General features: G+C 40.5%; 1 protein-coding gene across 2 annotated transcripts in view; it reads right to left on the bottom strand.

Moving 5' to 3' along the window:
* The window catches only part of CDCA2 (cell division cycle associated 2), a 50,593-nt gene that overhangs the window by 19,795 nt on the left and 11,907 nt on the right, over nucleotides 1-18,891 (bottom strand). For both annotated transcript variants that reach the window (XM_025393880.1, XM_025393879.1), the window contains exons 8-12: nucleotides 8,247-8,458; nucleotides 4,914-5,001; nucleotides 4,205-4,449; nucleotides 2,672-2,750; nucleotides 1,177-1,265 (exon numbers count right to left, since the gene is read on the bottom strand). In XM_025393880.1, the coding sequence (XP_025249665.1) occupies nucleotides 1,177-1,265; nucleotides 2,672-2,750; nucleotides 4,205-4,449; nucleotides 4,914-5,001; nucleotides 8,247-8,458 (713 nt within the window). The remainder of the gene's footprint in view (nucleotides 1-1,176; nucleotides 1,266-2,671; nucleotides 2,751-4,204; nucleotides 4,450-4,913; nucleotides 5,002-8,246; nucleotides 8,459-18,891) is intronic.

The raw sequence follows: 18,891 nt of genomic DNA, 5'->3' as shown, positions 1-18,891 counted from the left end.
TGAATCCTGGGTTTAACATCCAACCATATAAGCTAAATACCCCATGAGAGTATACGTTTATACTTTACGATGTTATAAACAAAAATCCAAATTTTATCTAATTTAACAAAATAGCAAAAAACATGCATTCAATGGGAGTTATGCTTATATATAAGTCCCAGGTGAAACCAAGTGTTAAAAATCAAACAGAACGAAACACAATTTTAAAAAGGTTATACTTATATCATTTTCTGGTTCTGTTAATTACACGCTGATCCTCTCCACTTTCACCTCAATGAAATTCATAAAATCATACAGATCCCAAACAAATTTTGTTAACTTCCATGTTAACACAGCTCTGAAAGCAGCTTTTTTTTGAGACGGAGTCTCGCTCTGTCGCCCAGGCTGGAGTGCAGTGGCGAGATCTCAGCTCACTGCAAGCTCCACCTCCCGGGTTCCCGCTATTCTCCTGCCTCAGCCTCCCCAGTAGCTGGGACTACAGGCGCCCGCCACCTCGCCCGGCTAGTTTTTTGTACTTTTTAATAGAGACAAGGTTTCACTGTGTTAGCTACGATGGTCTCGATCTCCTGACCTTGTGATCCGCCCGTCTTGGCCTCCCAAAGTGCTGGGATTACAGGCTTGAGCCACCGTGCCCGGCCCAAAGCAGCTTTTTAGATTTTTCTTCTAATAGAATTAAAATCAAATCAGAAACACATTATCACCTTATAGGTTACATGCTAGGTAGGATAAAGTATTCGTTTTTGTTTTTGTTTTTGTTTTTTTTGAGACGGAGTCTTGCTCTGTCACCCAGGCTGGAGAGCAGTGGCACGATCTCGGTTCACTGCAAGCTCTGCCTCCCGGGTTCACGCCTTTCTCCTCCTGTCTCAGCCTCCCTAGTAGCTGGAACTACAGGCACCTGCCACCACGTACAGCTAATTTTTTTTTGTATTTTTAGTAGAGACGCGGTTTTACCATGTTAGCCAGAATGGTCTCGATCTCCTGACCTCATGATTCGCCCGCCTCGGGATCCCAAAGTGTTGGGATTACAGGCGTGAGCCACGGCGCCCGGCCGAAGTATTAGTTCTTAATGACACTGATTAAACCAAGATTTCACCCATTATCATTTGACAACGAAAACAGAAAAAGTATATTGCACGATTTAAAAACAAGTATGTTGTGCCAAACACAAACACTTACATTTCTTCTGTTAGAAGTCCTTGTTATTCTACCAACTTTATGAGAGGATATTTTCTCATGGTTATTTGAAGAACTAAAGGTATCCGTCCCTGATAAGACAAAGACAGAATCAGGGTAGGAAACCAAAAATTATAACATGCATCTTCCTTTGGTAACACTGTGTTTAGGATATCCACATTTAATATCATATCTAAACAAAAAAAAAGAGGAGTCAAGCAGCAGAAATTTTGAAATCCAATTTTTTTTTCGTTTTAAAAAATTTTAAGTTTACTGGATACTCAGAAACTTTCACCACTTTCCATGGTGACTGCTTAACATATTACCAAGCTAAGACAGCAGAATAAATCACATTGTAATAAATGCATGTATTTTCATGAACGTCCATTTATTCCACGATACATTTTGTATAATGAAATCACAATAAAGGACATTAAGATAACCATGAAAATACTTTACTCGTTTTAAATTTTATTTAAAGTGTAGGATAGGAAAATTTTATTTTGACCACTTTTCTTTTTTGAGATGGAGTCTCACTCTGTCACCCAGGTTGGAGTGCAGTGGTGCAATCTCAGCTCACTGCAACCTCCGTCTCCTGGGTTCAAGTGATGCTCCTGCCTCAGCCTCCTGAGTAGCTGAGATTATAGGCACCGACTACCATGCCTGGCTAATTTTTTTTTTTGTATTTTCAGTAGAGATCAGGTTTCACCATGTTGGCAAGGCTGGTCTCAAACTCCTGACCTCAAGTGATCTGCCTGTCTCAGCCTCCCAAAGTGCTGGGATGACAGGCATGAGTCACTGCACCTGGCATGTGACTTTTAATGATATAAATGAAAGGCATATAATGTGTTTAAGGGTATGAGTTTTGGAACGTGATAGACTGTAGTTCAAATTTTAGCTCTAACTTAGTAACGCATGGCTTGGAGTCTACTATGTTTGGTTTGTGTCAACAAGAAGCCATTAAAGGGTTTCCACCAGGGAGGACACCTGAATAAAGATGCCCATCCCATGACATCTGCCAGCTAAGTCCTGGTTTGTCAGAAAAGATGGGAGCAATTTCTGTTGCTTTGTCATAATCATAAAAAATCCAGAGACCTTGGAAAGCACATGTGCTAAAAATGCCACACTAATGTTGAGGAAAAAGTCTGGATATTCAAGAATGATCCTTATAATCCAGATATCAGTTCTGTAAACCGTGAAGAGCAGTTTGTCACTGATACTTAAGAGTTGAGAGGCTAACTCCACTGCTTCTAGCAACTAACAAAATGGGGATTCCATCTGAGGAAGTGAATTGTGGGTGATTATGAAGTATGAGGCTTGGAATGGAAAAGGGATGGATGAATAGCTTCATGTCAGCTTTCCAATACTATTAGGTTTTTTTAAACCAAGTATATGTTGTGGTAACAAATATGAAATTTTTAAAAGAAAATAAAAACAGTCAACATATACACACATAAAAAATGACACTTATGATTTTAAGGTAAACAAAAGTTACTACCTGAAAGGGTCTCAGAGATTGATGACTTATTAGGAGAACTCAGAACGGCAAATGATACTTGAAGTGGTTCTATGTTTTCCTAAACAAAGGAAAAAAGAGTAGAAGTTAGATATCTTTAAAAGCAGTGAATATATAATGTGCCCAAAAGAAAAGTAAGAATTTATTTTGGTAGGAGAAACTATAATAAACATAAAGATGGGTAATCAATAAAAGATTCTAAAAGTCAAAGCAAAACAAATATATTGAATAGAAAAACATATGTATATCACTTACCAATCATGTTTGCAATTGAAGGTTTACTAACTGCAATCCATCAAACTATTAAGAAAATTTATAAGCAAAAGTACACATAATGATCTGCTGCTAAATTTCTAACTCCTATAAAGAAAATTTAAAAATTCATTCATAAACACAATCTAATGCTATAACATTACTCAGGAAATTCCAGGGTAAGATGGCAATATAAATACAGATAGCAAATCTTTTCCACATAATTGCTGGTAAGACATTAACTGTTGGTTTTGCATAGACAACATTTGTCACTTTGAAGAAATTCTCTTTTATTACCATTTTGCTCAGAGGTTTTGTTTTTTAAATGAGAAATGGATACTAGATTTTGTTAAATGCTTTTTCTGCATCTACTCAGATGACCATATTTCTGTCTTAGTTTCTTAACAAGGCGAATTACACTGATTGTTTTTCAAACATAACACAACTTTGCAGCCCAAGGCTACATCTCACGTAGTTATGATGTATTTTATCTTTTTATATATTGCTATGTTTACAAGGATACTGAACAGTAGCTTTCTTCTCTTGCAATGCCTGTCTGATTTTAGCACCAGGTTAATGCTGAAATCACAATGCTGACATCAATTAACCTACTCCTTCAATTTGTGGAAAAACTTGTGTAGAATTAGTATTTTAACTTGCTCAAATGTTTGGTAGTATTCATCAGTAAAATCATCAAAAACTAGCCAGGCATGGTGATGTGTGCCCATAGTCCCAGCTACTTGGGAGGCTAAGATGGAAGGATACAGGAGGATAGCTTGAGCCTGGGAGGTTGAGGCTGCAGTAAGCCATGATCACACCACTGCACTCCAGCTTGGGTGACAGAGTAAGACCCTACCTCAAAAAAAAAAAAAAAAAAAAAAAAAAAAGATATCATCTATACCTAGAGTTTTCTTTGTGGGAAGGTTTAACTAAAATTTAAATGTCTTAAGTTGATATAGGGCTACTGAGGTTATTTACTTCACCTTTAGGGAGTTTTGGTAGTTTGTCTTCCAAGGAATGTATCCAGTTTACCTGAGTTGTTAAATTCATTGGTATAAATCTGTTCAATATGTACAAGGAGTCAGGGAAGTATTATTTGTAATGCGGAAAAATTCACAAAAACTACATATAAAATAGATTAATTTAAACCATGGCATATCATTTAGTGTATCTCATTATTTCAAAGCATAGTTATTGCTCATGCAAAGCAGGTGAAGCCCGATGAAAATACAGGCAAGTTTGTTCCATGCTTTTTACACTTACAAGATTCTCCCCCTTGTCATCAAAATCTGGTTGAGGTAATGGTTCAGGAACAGGTGACTGCTCAAGCAGCAGGGAACTGAGACCATCGAAGTCCTTTTTACAAACAGGTGTTCCTCCTTTACGCAATGGAGTATTTGCTGGCAAAGATTCATCAAACACTTCCGGGCTTAAGTCCTCTCCAAAAGTAACTCTCTTCCTCTTCCTCATATTTAGAAAGGCTGGTGCTTCAAAATTTTCTTCGTCTTCTATAATTAGATAATAAATGAGAGTAACTTAAAAATTAAGCTATATTTCTTATCTAAAAGGCATATACTAGAATCTTTTAATGTGATTATATTCAGCTATTATTTGTATAATAGCTAGTAAAGCTACAAAATAATTGTTGGTAGAGCAAATTCAAAATGGAGAAGATAAGCACATTTCCAATTAAAATATGGTAACGGATTTCCAAGTAAAAATGTGCATATCTTAAACGTTTATAAAATTGAAATATAAATTTTCTTACAAATCCCACCACTAAGTAAAAATGGATCCATGAAATGGGCAGACCAATTCTGAGGCTCTCCAAGGAGATTCTATCCCTCTCAACTGTTCTTCATTCACGTGTTATTTCAGAAACATTAAGGCATTGAAAATTTCATATATTATACCAGGTTTATTAACAAGAAAATGATATCCACAAGCTTAAAAACAAGTATGAATTTCTTACCTGCTTCTTTATCTTTGCAACAGTTTGGGAGATTTGAGATTAAGCTGGGATGAGTCCCATCATCATCACAGAGGTTGTTACAGTGTTCCTAAACAGAATAAACATCAATGAATCATTTTACATATAGAAATACACAGATGTCGTCATTAAAAACGGCAGTTTTGAAATTCTCTGTCAGCTGCAGATAGATACTCTTGTATGAAAGATTACCTTTACTTTCAATAACTGTCCTGGCTCAAAACCATGATATCAGGCACAAATCATAACTATGTCCCCTACATACCACTTTAGAACACAGCATTTCAGGGCAAAATTGAAGCACAGGAATCAATAAACGGGGATCAAATTCATTCAATGTTTGATCTAGCAAATAAAGTTAAGGAAAACATGAGTAGCTAGAATAACAGCATATGGTTATCACTTGGTATCTATGGGAGATTCGTTTTAGGGCCCCCTAAGATACCAAAATCCATGGATGCTCAAGTCCCTTTTACAAAATGGCACTATATTTACATACAACTTGAACACATCCTCCTGTATACTTTAAATACTACTTATAATATCTAATACAAAGTAAATGTCATATAAAAGAATACTTTTTATTTATTTATTTATTTTTGAGACAAGGTCTGGCTCTATCACCCAGGCTGGAGTGCAATGGTGCAATCTCAGGTCACTGCAACCTGTCTCCCAGGCTCAAGCCATTCTCCCATCTCAGCCTCCCGAGTAGCTGGGACTACAGGTGCGCACTACCACACCCAGCTAATTTCTGTATTTTTCTGCAGAGATGAGGTTTCGCCATGTTGCCCAGGCTGGTCTCGAACCCATGAGCTCAAGCAATCCGTGTGCCTCGGCCTCCCAAAGTGCTGGGATTACAGCTATGAGCCACTGTGCCCAACCTAAAAGAATACTTTTAAATAGCATTGTTATATGGTGTTGTTAATATGTATGGTATGATGCTGTTATATGTTATTGTTTTTATGTGTTTTGTGACTTTTTTTTTCTGATAATTTTTGATCTGTGGTTGGTTTAATCCATGGATGCAGAACCAATGAATTTGAAGGCTACATGTACCATATATGGTATCAGAGGAGGAAAACTAGATAAATGATCTGAGATAGAAGAATTGCACTAAAATAAGAAAAAAGCCAACAGTTAAATGGTATAACATTGTGTTCTATCTTTTAAACATGTGAACCACACCTATTCCTGGCATTTAAATCTTTTTACGTTACTATATTCTTGAGGAAGAAACAACGAAAGAAGGTAGCAGTTGTCCCTGTGTGTTTCTCCAAATGAAGATTACAGTGTAGGCAAGTTAGGAAGGAAGGGATATTGTAAGCCCCGTAGAAAAAGACGGAACAAGCCTAAACACAGGGCCCCTGGAGCTCAGCAGGAGACAGCCAGGCCTACAGACTGGATCAAAGTTCCCTCTTAATCACCACCTACTCGTCTAGCCTCAACCTAAACCTCTGACCAGTCCTTGTTATCAAGAATTCCTCATTTTCTCCTGTACATCCAATTCTAAGAACAGTACCTGCTCTAAGAAATAGTCCTGCCCCAAATAAACCTCCTTCATCTGTCTCTCAAGTCAGTTCGTTTTTCTGACCAGGAAAATGCACATACCAATATTGCAAAATAAGTTAACTTATACAACAAAGCTCATGTTTACTTTTACATTTATTTTTAACTAAAACAATCAGAAAAGTCAGCAAACAACTCACAATTTATATGCCTCCCAATTTTTGCCATCTTAGTATAAAGATCATTAGTGGTAAATGTTTTATTTTCCTTTCTTTTTGAGACAGAGTCTCACTCTGTTGCCCAGGCTGGAGTGCAGTGGCCCAATCTTGGCTCACTGCAAGCTCTGCCTCCCAGGTTCAAGCCATTCTCCTGCCCCAGCCTCTTGAGTAGCTGGGACTACAGGCGCCCGCCACCACGCCTGGCTAATTTTTTGTATTTTTAGTAGAGACGGGGTTTCACCGTGTCAGCCAGGATGGTCTCTATCTCTTGACCTCGTGATCCACCTGCCTAGGCCTCCCAAAGTGCTGGGATTACAGGCGTGAGACACTACGTCTGGCCAGTTGTGTTTTCATATGATTCTAATGACAAGACTTAATACTTGCTGTGTCATACTGTTACAAAATAAGAGTTCCACGGATCATTCAGATGTTAAGTCTTTTTGAGGAGAAGATACGAACAAACAGCGCTGTGTGTATTACAGATCCAAACCAGCTTTTTTTTTTGGCCCAGACTGGTCTCAAACTCCTGGGCTCAAGCGATCCTTCAGTCTTGGCCTTCCAAAGTCAGGGGATTACAGGTGTGAGCTATTGTACCTGGCCACAAATCAGCTCTTTAACCAAAATTACTAAAGCTTTATAAATAGCAACTTACCATCAATGATCCATGTAAATAGAAGGTAATTTAGTTCCTTTTGGCTTCAGAACAGATCGGAATAGGCTTGTAAGCATACTTGTATGTTAAAATGCTTATGGTTTGAAAAAAAGATTTGTATTTCTGAGGTGCCAGACACTCGTGGTGATTTTATAGTATCCCATTTAATGCTCAAATTACTCGAAAAGTAGTTACTAACTTTACATTTTTATAGATAAGGAAACCAGGCACAGAAAGGTCAAATAATTTGCTCAGTGACTACGTTTCCAAGTCAAGATCTGAAACTTGGCATTTTGACTCCTGAGGCTATGCTCTCAACCTCTCGTGGACCGACAGCCTGTCACGGATTTTAACAGCAGACTTATCTGGGTTCACTTAACAACCTATAAGCCTAAGTGTATGTCAAACAGGTCCTATACCTTTCTGGGAGCACTACTGCTGTATATATATGCCAGAACTATCAATAGAAACTACTCAATAAATGCCAGCTAGTTCCTATCAACTTCCTCTTTCCTCATATTGAGTGGGCTTAGAGAAAAAAGGATGGCTATAAGAGGTACTTTTAAGACCAAATATTTTGGGAGGAATAATCAGTTTAACAGACTGACACATTAATTATGATTAAGTAATCAATATCACTTATATAATTATATAAATCAATAATGTTAGTGCAATGAGATTATATAAGATTATGACCCTTTATAAACTACAGTCTACTTATATTAAATTCTGCATACTATATATTTAATTTTTAAAAAATAAGAACAAAAAGAAACTACACAGTGTTGTCAATAAGAAAAGATAAGGAAAAAAATTCACAATAAGACAGGTAAGACATTTCCTTTTAAACTAGTATGAAATATGACATTTCAAGGGTATTACTTTGAACGAAAATGCATTTTTATTCATTTGCTTTAGGAAATTTAACTCTCTTCTTACCTGTAAGCTCTCTAGACACATCTTAACAGAGGGTTTCTTCAGTACAGAACGAAGTACAAAGGTCTTAGGGGTGGAAAGGTCCCTCCTGCCCGCTGGAGTAGCTGGTGACCTGACATCAGGGACTGCGTCTGAGCTCACTTCTGCTGTGAACATGTCAGGCGAAACGGCATCGCTTGATCCTTTGCCCACTACATAGTCAGCAACCTTCAGTGCTTCAAGATAAACATGTAAACTTGAGAGGTGGAAGATCTCTTAAATCTGTTTGTTCTAGACCAAAAATATATTGTGTATTTGCAAAGATAATAATGTGCTATGAAGAAATTCAAACCTAATATAACCTGATTAGGCAGTAACGTCTGGGATTTCATTTGGAAAGCAAAAAGGAGGTAAAGAAGCAGCATTGGTCAGTTTTTACCTCAAATATGACTATGAAGGGTAAAGTGGGTATGGGGATTTGTCTCCCCAGGAAATCTCTGAGTTAGAGTTTGAAAGAAGGAATCATGAATCAGCTATAAGCTATTAGTGTGCCTCTACTCATGACACCTACTACTTGGACCATAAAAACTAATCTGAGCCAAGCACTGACTAATAAGCAATTTTATTGCTAGAGTCACAGGCATGTCAACATTCGAGGGTGGCAGGAACGAGAAGAGAAAGATCATCACACCAAACTACAAACACACTGTATGTGCCCCAAACAGGCATGGCTTTTCTTCCCAAATTCTTCCCACAGGAGAACGCTGCCTTATGATTAAGTGATCCATTTAACAAATATACGATGTGGCAGGCACTCCTCTGGGTGCTGAAAAAGTAAAGATGAGCACACCCCATCAACCAGCACGGAATAAGCAGGGATTTTAATATCTCACAGCAGGGAGGAGGGAGACGGAAGGAATGGTGGCTAAGAGTAACAGGAGGATCCTCAGGACAGAACCGCGCTGTGGCTTGGCTGCACTGTGCTCACATGAATCCACACGTGATAAAACCACATGGACTAAACATACACAAAAGTGTGTGCATGTAAAACTGGTGAAATCCGAAAACAAGTTGGTAGATTGTAGCAATGTCCATTTCCTGGTTGTGATATTAATATATTGTAGCTATGCAACATGTCACTACTGGGGGAAACTAGGTGAAGGGAATACTGGATTTCTTTATATTATTTCTTACAACTAGGTAGCAAATTTAGTTATTTCAAATAAAAAGCTAAATATATATATATATATACACACACACACAACAAGTAGTTAATATACGCTATTAAAGAAAATAATGTAGCAAGAGAGGAATACAGTATGATAAGCTGGAAGGAAGTGCTACTGCTTTGGGTAAACAGAGAGCTCCTGAGCAGACACCTGAATAGAACGAGGTGAACCACACACAGATTTAGGAATGGACACTATGCACACAAAGCCAAGTGCAAAGACCTGAGGTAAAGATGTACCTGGCATAGCAGAGGCCCAGCAAGGCTGCTGTGGCTGGAACAGGGGACATGGACAAGAGAGCTGAGAAATAAGCTCAGAGCAATGGTTCAGAACCAGGCCAGGGAAGGCCTAGTAGAAATAATATGTTCTTTGGCTACTTCTCTAAGTATAACAGGAAGTTGATAAAAGATTTTGAGGAGGGCAGTGAGATACTGTGACTTACATTTTAAAACCAGTGTTCTGGCTACTGTGTGAAAAACTGTAACAGGGGACTGGGGAAAGAGGGGAAGCAGGACAACTTCAGAGGACATACAAAACAATCCAGGCAGGAGATGGTGATGGCCTGGACCACACTGATAGGAATGCAAAAGGTGAAAAGGGGGTGGACATTTGACATATTTTGAAGACCCAACAGCATTTGTCAATGTGATAACAAGTTTCATTTGAAAAAGAGAGGTATCAGTTGGGTGCATTGGCTCACACTTGTAATCCCAGCACTTTGGGAGACTGAGGTGGAATGGAAGGATTGCTTGAGCCCAGGAGTTGGCGACCAGCCTGGGCAACATAGTAGGATCCTGTATCTACCAAAAAAAAAAAAAAAAAATTAGCTGGGCATGGTGGTGCGCACCTGTGGTCCCAGCTACTAGGAAGGCTGAGGTGGGAGGACTCCTTGAGCCCAGAAGGTTGAGGCTGCAGTGAGCCAAGATCACACCACACTGCACTCCAGCCTGGGTGACACAGCAAAGACTCTGACTTAAGAGAAAAAAAAAAGGGAAAAGAAAAAGAGAGGTATCAAGTTAAGTCCAATATTTGAGATACAGCAATGAGGTGAATGAGAGTGTCATTTACTAAGATGAAGAAAACAGAGATGAGCGGGTTCGTGAAGGAAAAAATAATCAAGACCTATTGGACTATGTTCAGTTTGAGATGTTTATTAGGCATTCAAGTGAAGGTCATGAAAGGGAGCTGGGGACTTAATTCAAGAGTTCCGGGAAAAGACCACGGGCAGCTATTTTAATTTGAAGTCAACAGCATGTGATAATGTCTGAAGTCACCTAGAAAGAGAACACATTGGGTATCTTTTATCCAAATGCTTAGAATCAGAAGTGTTTCAGATTACAATTTTTTTTTCAGATTTTGAAATATTTGCATTCTACTTACCGGTCAAGCATCTCTAACCTGAAAATCCAGAAATGCTCCACTAACCATCTCCTTTGCGTGTCATGTCTGCACTCAAAAAGTTTCATAGTTGGCCGGGCGCGGTGACTCACGCCTGTAATCCCAGCACTTTGGGAGGCCAAGGCGGGTGGATCACGAGGTCAGGAGATCGAGACCATCCTGGCAAACACAGTGAAACCCCATCTCTACTAAAAATACAAAAAAAAAATTAGCTGGGCATGGTGGCGGGCGCCTGTAGTCCCAGCTTCTCGGGAGGCTGAGGCAGGAGAATGGCGTGAACCCGGGAGGCGGCGCAGCTTGCAGTGAGCGGAGATTGCACCACTGTACTCCAGCCTGGGCGACAGAGTGAGACTCTGTCTCAAAAAAAAAAAAAAAAAAAGGTTTTATAGTTTGGATTTTTGGCTTAGGGATGCTCAACCTGTATATAGAGAAAAAAGGTCCAAGCACTGAACGCAAAGGTCGGGGGGCATTCAAATATTTGAAGGTCAGGATGGAAGAAGAGGAGCAAAGAAAATACACAAAGAGGAAATGGTCAGTGATACACGGGAAAATGAGAATGACACCCTGAAACCCAGTGAGGAAAACGCTTCTCACAGGAGGGCCTGGTTATAGATGTCTATATCTGTCCATAGGGCTACTAAGACATCAAGGAGACCAATGTGTTGAGACTGACTACCACTGGGATGGCAGCCAGGAGATGGTTGGTCAACAAGGCCTGTTTGGAGCTGGATCAAGAGAGAATGGGAGGCAAGGAGACAGAGTGCAGCCTTCTCTTAAAAGTTTTGCCTAAAGGAGAGTAAAGAAATGGTGTTCTGGCTAGAAGGGAATCCTGGGCAAAGGGAAGTTTAAGATGGGATATTTTACAGCATCTTGTAGCTGAATAAGAAAAGTTAACAATTCAGAAAAGAGAGGGGACAACTCAGACACAAAGTCCTTGGAAAGAGAAGGAGCAATGGGAATCAGTCCATAAAAAAGAGGGTGGAGGCCAGGCGTGGTGCCTCATGTCTGTAATTCCAGCACTTTGGGAGGCCAAGGTGGGCAGATTACCAGAGATTAGGAGTTTGAGACCGGACTGGCCAACATGGTGAGACAGCGTCTCTACTAAAAATACAAAAATTAGCCAGGCATGGTGGCTTGTGCCTGTAGTCCCAGCTACTCAGGAGGGCTGAGGCAAGAGAATCACTTGAACCCAGGAGGCAGAGGTTGTAGTGAGCTGAGGCCGCACCACTGCACTCCAGCCTGAGCGACAGAGTGAGACTCCATCTCAAAAAAAAAAAAAAAGAGGCTGGCCCTAGGTAAGAACATCGAGACCCTTTTGAAAGAGGAGCAAAGGTAGATACACACATACAGAGAGGCAGGAGGGCTTAGGGGTGAGAGGCCCAAGACCTTACTCCCAACATCTCTTATTTTCTCAATGGTACAGGAAGCAAGGAACTGCAAAAGGCTACCAGGGAACTTTCTCTCAGATCACTCATGAGTAGAGCTGCCAGATTTGGCAAATAAAGATGCAGGGGCCCAGTTAAATCTGAATTATATCTAATTCCTTACATATATGTACTTTGATATAAAACAAAAATACTGGAGTGACATGGGGGAAATAGTGGAGTAAGAGTTCTGTGGCTTCATTCCCTATTCCCAGAGAAATCTAATGAGCAACTGTCTGCAGGCAAAAATAATATCCTGAATATACCAGAATTTGGGAGTGAGGTTGAGACACCTCCTTGGACCCCAGAATGGAGAAAAGCCACAAACAAGTGGTAAGAAACTGTTCTGTTTGACTGTGCTGCCCCTCTCCCAACTGGCACAGTGCCACACACAGAGAATTCCCCTGGACCCACAGTTTCCACAGTGGGAAGAGTGAGAGGCAGACATTTGGCTTCCCCACCATTCTGGGATCCTTCACAGGCGCTGCATTCTTGTCTCGCCCCCCAGGAAATACTGGGAGTACTGGCAAGGCTGGACCACTGGGGGTCAGATAAAAACAAAGAATGAGGGATGGGGATCACAGCCACCAGAGAGCAAATTTTGGTGGTTTCCTGCATTCCAGCTAACAAAGACGCCACACCAGAGAAACCAGCCAGCGGTATTAAGCTGCAGGAAACATGGTTAGTGGTTCAAATCTCTGTCCAGCCTGGGTGCTCCCATCAGGTCTTCCCCAGGTCCAGAGGCAAGTGTAAGTCAGCGATTGCCCACAGAGGAAATATCTGGCCCCTAGCTGTAAAGATGTGAGCCAACTAAGTTCTGGTGCTTGCAATTAAATATTTGCATTTTTTTTTTTGAGATGAAGTCTCGCTCTGTCACACAGGCTCCAGTGCAGCGGCGCAATCTCGGCTCACTGCAACCTCCGCCTCCCAGATTCAAGCAATTCTCCTGCCTCAGCCTCCTGAGTAGCTGGGATTACAGGCAGGCACCACCACACCCGGCTAATTTTTGTATTTTTAGTAGAGACAGGATTTCACTATATTGGTCAGGCTGGTCTCGAACTCCTGACCTTGTGATCTGCCTGCCTCAGCCTCCCAAAGTGCTGGGATTACAGGTGTGAGCTACTACACCCGGCCTAAATATTTGCATTCTGCTTACCAGTCAAGTGTCTCTAACCTGAAAATCCAGAGATGCTCCAATAACCATCTCCTTTGAGTGTCATGCTGGCACTAAAAAAATTTCAGAGTTTGGACTTTGGCTTAAGGGGAGCAACTGTAGGTCAGCAATTACCCATGAAAGGTACATCTGGGCCTACCCAATCCTAGGAGTGGAAAGGTGATCAAACTAAGCCCTTCTGCTGTCACTAAGCGTTCCCCAAGCCAGGTGGTGTCAGTGATTACCTGTGGAAGGAGCATCTGTCCCTGCTCGACCCCAGCTGCAGAGAAGTGACTCTACCAAACCTCAGTGCTCTGCTTAACCCTTGCCTGGGCTGGGAGGAAAGCCGAAATCCACACACATCTGTGGAGTACAGCCTCAGGCCCTGCCCACCCTATGGGGCCAAGCAACAACCTCAAGCAGCCTCAGAGCCCATCACCTGGTTCTGCCCAACTACAGATTCTAAACAATAGTACTGACCAGCCAAGGAAGACAACCTGCAACTCTGCCAAATCAGAGACAATCACAGAGCCCAGAGAGCAGCTCTACCTGACTGAGGCAGAGTCCAGCCAGTGATCTTACTAGACCATGGAGGACAGCTAGCAATATCATTTGACTTCAGAGCACAGGAAGCAACCAGAGAACCTGACTCCAAAATACAAAGGATCACAAGAAACTACTATGAATAATTAAATGCCAACAAATTGGGTGAAAGAAATGGATCATGAACAAACAGAAAATCTCAAAAGACCAATCATGAGTAAGATGACAACTGAATTAGTAATAAAAATCTCCCACCAAAAGAAAAGCCCAGGACCAGATGGCTTTATTGCTGGCTTCCATCAAACATTTAAAGAACTGACAAGTTTTCCCAAACACTTACAAAAAAAAAAAAAAAAAGTAGAGAAAATACTTGCAAATACTTCCTTGTCATTTTACAAGGTTAGCACTACCCTGCTACATATAAGAAAATTATACACCAATATCCCTGGTGAACAAATATGCAAAAATCCTCCACAAAATATTAGCAAACCTAATTCAGGAACACATTAAAAGAATCATTCACCATGATCAAATTAGATTTATCCCTGGGATGCAAGGATGGTTCAACATATCCAAATCTATGTGATACATGACATAAAAATGATGAAAAATAAAAGTCATATGATCACCATTAAGAAACGATTTATGTTTCCTTAAGCAGATTATTGTGAAATTATTCATAACTATTCTTTGGCCCTCTGCCCAGAAACCTTTTTTGTATCTGACAATTGCTGAGATTTGGGGAAAGGAGCAAATCATAATAGAAATTAGTACTCCCCTCCATGAATTACGATTATAGTCTCAAATAAGCTACTGTAAGGCATTCATGGTGCTCTGAGCAGTGTTTTGTGTGTGTGTTTTAAACTGGTAGGAAACTGCATGCATATTTATAAAAATAAAAAACTGGAAGAAATGAAAAAATATATATCAGAAATAGCCTGGCTTCAAATTTTAAGCATGCACAAATTCTGTCTCTGGGTATTATGAAGCTCTTATGTGAAACATGTTTCTTTGTAATGAAAACCACGCTAGAGATGTTTAGTAATCATATTCTGTTACTGGTACCAAGACTACTAAGGAAATGCCTTTGTACTTTAGGGAAGTACTTTTGGCATTTTATTATATATACAGGAAAACTGAGATGTAGCCCCTCTCCTGGAAGGGCTGATTTTGAATAACTGCTCATATGATGTAAATGTACTGATTACTGCCTATTTTAATAAACACTCTTGGAAAATGAAAACAAAGATTAAAAACCATATGATCACCTCAATAGATAGAGAAAAAGCATTTGACAAAATTGAACACAATATCACAATAAAAATTCTCAGATTAGGAAAAGAATGTTCTTCAACACAGTAAAGGTCATACGTGACAAACCTGTCGCTAACATCATTCTCGTCAATGAAAAGCGTCCATTAATGGGTGAATGGATAAAGAAAACATGGTATATACACACAGCAGAATACTATTTAACCCTAAAAGCGAGGAGACTCTCATTTGCAACAACATGGATGAATCTGGAAGAGATTTTGCTAAGTGAAACAAGCCAGCACAAAAGACAAAAACCACATGATTTCATGTATATGAGGAATCTAACGAAGTTGAATTTATAGAAGTAAAGAGTTGAATAGTGGTTACCAGAGGCTGTAGAAGTGGTGAGGAAGGAAATGGGGAGTTGTTGATCAAAGAATACAAGGTCTCAGATAGACAAGTGGAATCAGTTTTGAGATCTATTACACAACAATGACTATAGTCAATATTAGTGTATTATATATTTCCAAATAACTAAGAGAATAATTTTTAAATGTCTCACCATAAAAAAAAAAAGACAGGTAAGTGAAGTGAGAGACATGTTAATTAGCCTGATTTAATCATGCCACATTGTATAAATATATCAAAATATCATATTGTTCCCCATAAATATGTACAGTTATGGCTTGTCATTCAAAAATAATAGTAATACATTTAAGAAAAACAAAACAATTACATGACACGTACACTATAAAATTATCTGTTGAAAACATAAATTATATGTATCTAAATTTTAAAAAGAAATAAAGGAAGGAGTGTTGGATATTTTAAGAGAAAAATAAGGTGTGAAAGTGTGTGGATTGATTAAGAAACAGCAAAGATGGGCTGGGAGCGGTGGCTCACGCCTGTAATCCCACCCCTTTGGGAGGCCAAGGCGGGCAGATCACCTGTGATCAGGAGTTCAAGATCAGTCTGGCCAACATGGTGAAATCCCATTTCTACAATAATACAAAAATTAGCCGGGCATGGTGGCGAGTGCCTGTAATCCCAGCTACTCGGGAGGCTGAGGTAGGAGAATGGCTTGAACCCAGGAAGCGGAGGTTACAGTGAGTTGAGACTGCGCCACTGCACTCCAGCCTGGGTGACACAGCAAGACTCCGTCCCCCAAAAAAAAAAAAGAAAAAAAGAAAAAAAGAAAAAAAAAGAAACAGCACAGAGCCATTTGAGGTTAAAAAAAAAAAAAAATTGAGGCTATCAGCATACTAAATATTAGCAGCTCTGGGGCAGGTGCAGAGAAGGCAGGCAAAGTCACTGAGTTGGATTTCTGGCTACATAGGTAAAACAGAGGAAGCAGATGGGGTAAAGGAGATCGGAGGTGCCATGCAGGTCTCCCTAAGCTCCCCCTTAACAAGGGACATTTGATTCCATCTTAGAACATCTTTTTATTCTTCCTGAAGGTGCACTGTCTGGGGTGCCACCAAAAAACAACAGAGTTTAAAATACAGAAATCAACACCAGACTCCTTTCATCAAGGCCCCATCTACTATGGTAGATCTATTCTTCTCTGTCTAATTACAGTATTTCCGAGCACGGCTTCATGGCATGCCTAAATAAAATTTTGGCCTGTGTGATTTCAACATTTCACATTGTAGAGTGAGGTGTTTAGTACGATGACAACTGTTAATCACCACACTTCATACAATCTATAATCACTGTCACAGAGAATCTGTCACTCCTACGCAAAGTCCCATAAGAGCAAAGCAAAAAGAATTGTTAAGAAACCATTGGGCTGGGCACAGTGGCTCATGCCTGTAATCCCAGCACTTTGGGAGGCCGAGACGTGGATCATGAGGTCAGCAGTTCAAGACCAGTCTGGCCAAGATGGTGAAACCCCATTTCAACTGAAAACACAAAAAAATTAGCTGGGCATGGTGGCAGGTGCCTGTAATTCTAGCTACTCAGGAGGCTGAAGCAGAGAATTGCTTGAACCCAGGAGGCAGAGGTTGCAGTGAGACGAGATTGCGCCATTGCACTCCAGCCTGGGCAACAGAGCGAGACTCCGTCTCAAAAATAAGAAGAAGAAGAAAAAAAGAAACTGTTGAAGGCAAGAACACTTTATTCTATCGTGGTAACAAACTCACAACCTTGCCCTGTGCAGGGGGACCATGCAGGCACACATCCACCCATTTATCTTATGATTAAAATTCAAAGTCAGAGTAGATGCTCACTACAAAATTGCTAAAGAAGTTCTTTTTCAGGTTGAAGGAAAATAAGACAGAGAAACTCAGATCTTTAGGAAAAAATGAAGAACATAAGAAATGTGTATCTGGGTAAATATAAAAGACTATTTTTCCCCTCTTAACCTATTTAAAGCACATATAACTGTTTTGGCTGGGCACAGTGGCTCACGCCTGTAATCCCAGGACTTTAGGAGGCCAAGACAGGTGGATTGCTGAAGGCAAGGAGTTGAAGCCCAGCCTGGCCAATATGGCAAAACCCCATCTCTACTAAAAACATAAAAATTATCTGGGCATGGTGGTGTACACCTGTAATCCCAGCTACTCAGGAGGCTAACACACAAGAATGGCTTGAACCTGGGAGGGGGAGGTTGCAATGAGCTGCGATTGCACCACTGCCCTCCAGCGTGGGCAAGAGAGTAAGAAACTGCCTTAAAAAAAAGAAAAAAAAAGCACATATAACTGTTTAATCCAAAAACAACATCTTGTGGGGCTTATAATGAAATAAATGTGTATCTGTAAAGGATCATAAAAGCCATGGCTGGAAAGAAGAGGAAATTGATCTGCAGAGTTTGTAGTTTCTGTATTTTATGTGATACTGTATAATATCAATTAAACAGACTATGAAAGATTACAGAGCAATAATTAGGAATAGAAAACATATGATAAAATGACAGATGTGAATAAAACCACGTTAAGTAATTACCTGAAGTTAATAGATGAAATATTCCAATTACAATAAATTATCAGAATGGATTTAAAAAACACAAGATCCAATTATATGCCCATAAGAGTTTTACTTTAAAGATTTAAGTAGAAAAAAAAGTCAGGCGGCCGGGCACGGTGGCTCAAGCCTGTAATCCCAGCACTTTGGGAGGCTGAGACAGGCGGATCATGAGGTCAGGAGATCGAGACCATCCTGGCTAACACGGTGAAACCCGTCTCTACTAAAAAATACAAAAAAACTAGCCGGGCGAGGTGGCGGGCGCCTGTAGTCCCAGCTACTCAGGAGGCTGAGGCAGGAGAATGGCGTGAATGCAGGAGGTGGAGCTTGCAGTGAGCTGAGATCCGGCCACTGTACTCCAGCCTGGGCGGCAGAGCGAGACTCCGTCTCAAAAAAAAAAAAAAAAAAAGTCAAGCTGCCGGGCGCGGTGGCTCAAGCCTGTAATCCCAGCACTTTGGGAGGCCGAGATGGGTGGATCACGAGGTCAGGAGATCAAGACCATCCTGGCGAACACGGTGAAACCCCGTCTCTACTAAAAAATACAAAAAAACTAGCCGGGCGAGATGGCGGGCGCCTGTAGTCCCAGCTACTCGGGAGGCTGAGGCAGGAGAATGGCGTGAACCCGGGAGGTGGAGCTTGCAGTGAGCTGAGATCCGGCCACTGCACTCCAGCCTGGGCGGCAGAGCGAGACTCCGTCTCAAAAAAAA

This window comes from Theropithecus gelada, chromosome 8, assembly GCF_003255815.1.
Source record: "Theropithecus gelada isolate Dixy chromosome 8, Tgel_1.0, whole genome shotgun sequence".
Classification (NCBI taxonomy): Eukaryota; Metazoa; Chordata; class Mammalia; order Primates; family Cercopithecidae; genus Theropithecus; species Theropithecus gelada.
This window is presented reverse-complemented; position numbering and strand designations above follow the sequence as displayed.